Source organism: Eimeria mitis, genomic scaffold, assembly GCF_000499745.2.
Source record: "Eimeria mitis Houghton genomic scaffold, Emh_scaff1818, whole genome shotgun sequence".
In the NCBI taxonomy this organism is placed as follows: domain Eukaryota; phylum Apicomplexa; class Conoidasida; order Eucoccidiorida; family Eimeriidae; genus Eimeria; species Eimeria mitis.
In genome coordinates this window covers 5,111-6,419 of record NW_013570138.1, presented here as the reverse complement: position 1 = coordinate 6,419, position 1,309 = coordinate 5,111, and the positions used below count along the sequence as shown (strand labels likewise).

General features: G+C 58.5%; 1 protein-coding gene across 1 annotated transcript in view; it reads left to right on the top strand.

The window, feature by feature from the left end:
• Positions 1-1,154: 1,154 nt before the first annotated feature.
• Positions 1,155-1,309, top strand: part of EMH_0044040 (AGC kinase, putative) — a gene marked incomplete at both ends in the record, with an annotated part of 4,097 nt that continues 3,942 nt past the window's right edge. The window contains one exon of the mRNA XM_013495913.1: positions 1,155-1,309. Coding sequence (XP_013351367.1) covers positions 1,155-1,309 — 155 coding nt within the window.

Below are 1,309 nucleotides of genomic sequence, written 5' to 3'. Positions count from 1 at the left end.
CACAGCCGCGGACACAGACGCTGCCGCCTCCCCGCGAGCGCTGGGGGGTCTCGATGCTGAGCTGTTGACTGTTGGGGTGTACGTACAGCAGGAAGAGGCGACAGTAGCAGTTCCTCTTAACTTGTATTCCCACTTTTAAAATATATCGACTGCCGAGCTGTTGCGTTGCTGCAGCGGACAGGCAGCGAGTACAGCCCCAGCGCGTCGTGGCGGTGACAACTGTCTTTCTGGCATCTCTTCTGCATGCAGTAAATGTATTTTCTTTCTTTTTTTTGAATATAAACCCCAGAAGTTGAATATAAAAGAAGCAGAGGGGCCCACACCGCAGCGGTTGCTGCATCGAGTCCCCCAGCGGCCTCTCTCCATACAGCCATTCCTCAAGAGGCCCCCTGCTCGTTTCTATTTGTCTTTTTCTTTTTTTCTGTATTCTGCTGATGATGTTTTCTCTTTAAACTCTCAAACTATACATATACCTGCAGAGGGCCTCGCGGCCTCCTCCATGCTGTACGCTGGGGGGGCCCAAAAACCCCCCTCATGCACACCTCGACCTCCTGCTGCTGCTGCCGCTGCTGCTGCTGCTGCTGCTGCTGCTGCTGCTGACAGGTACTAGGGGCCCCGTCGTCCGCTCCTGAGCGTTGCCGCCTCCGTAGCTGCAGAGGGCCCCTGGGGTCTCTGCAGGGTTTTATTTGGGGCCCACAGCAGCCTCAACAGCAGTTGAAACCGCCGCAGCAGCAGCAGCTGCAGCAGCAGCTGCAGCAGCATCAGCAGCAGCTGCTGCCTCCTCTATTAAACAAACAAAGCATAGAAAAGGGTGCTGTGTTGCATGCAACCCCCTCAGCAACTAACCACAGGGGCCAAGCAGCAGCAACCAGCAGCAGCAGCAGCAGCAGCTTAAGCTGGCTGTGCCCCCTATTAGCAAAGCTCTAAGGGGCCCAGCAGCAGCAGCAGCAGCAGCAGCAGCAGCATCAGCGGCTCCTCCTCTTTCCTACCGCCGAGAGAAAGTACGTGGCTGCCAATGGACCGGCAACAGCAACAGCAGCAGCAGCAGCAGCAGCAGCAGAAACAGCAGCAGCAGCAGCAGCTGATACGTGGAGAAGGGTCTGAGCGCGCCACCTTCTACCGTACCCGCAGCCCGACAGCAAACTGGAGTTGTCATGAGTGGCGATCCCCAGCCACCTCCTCCGCCCCGCAGCCGCAGCCGCAGCAGCAGCAGCAGCTGCAGCAGCAGCAGCAGCAGCACCGGCAGCAGCAGCAGCAGCTGCTGCAGCGCGCTAGCAGCGGAGGCTCGCTCCCCATCCATCGCCCAACA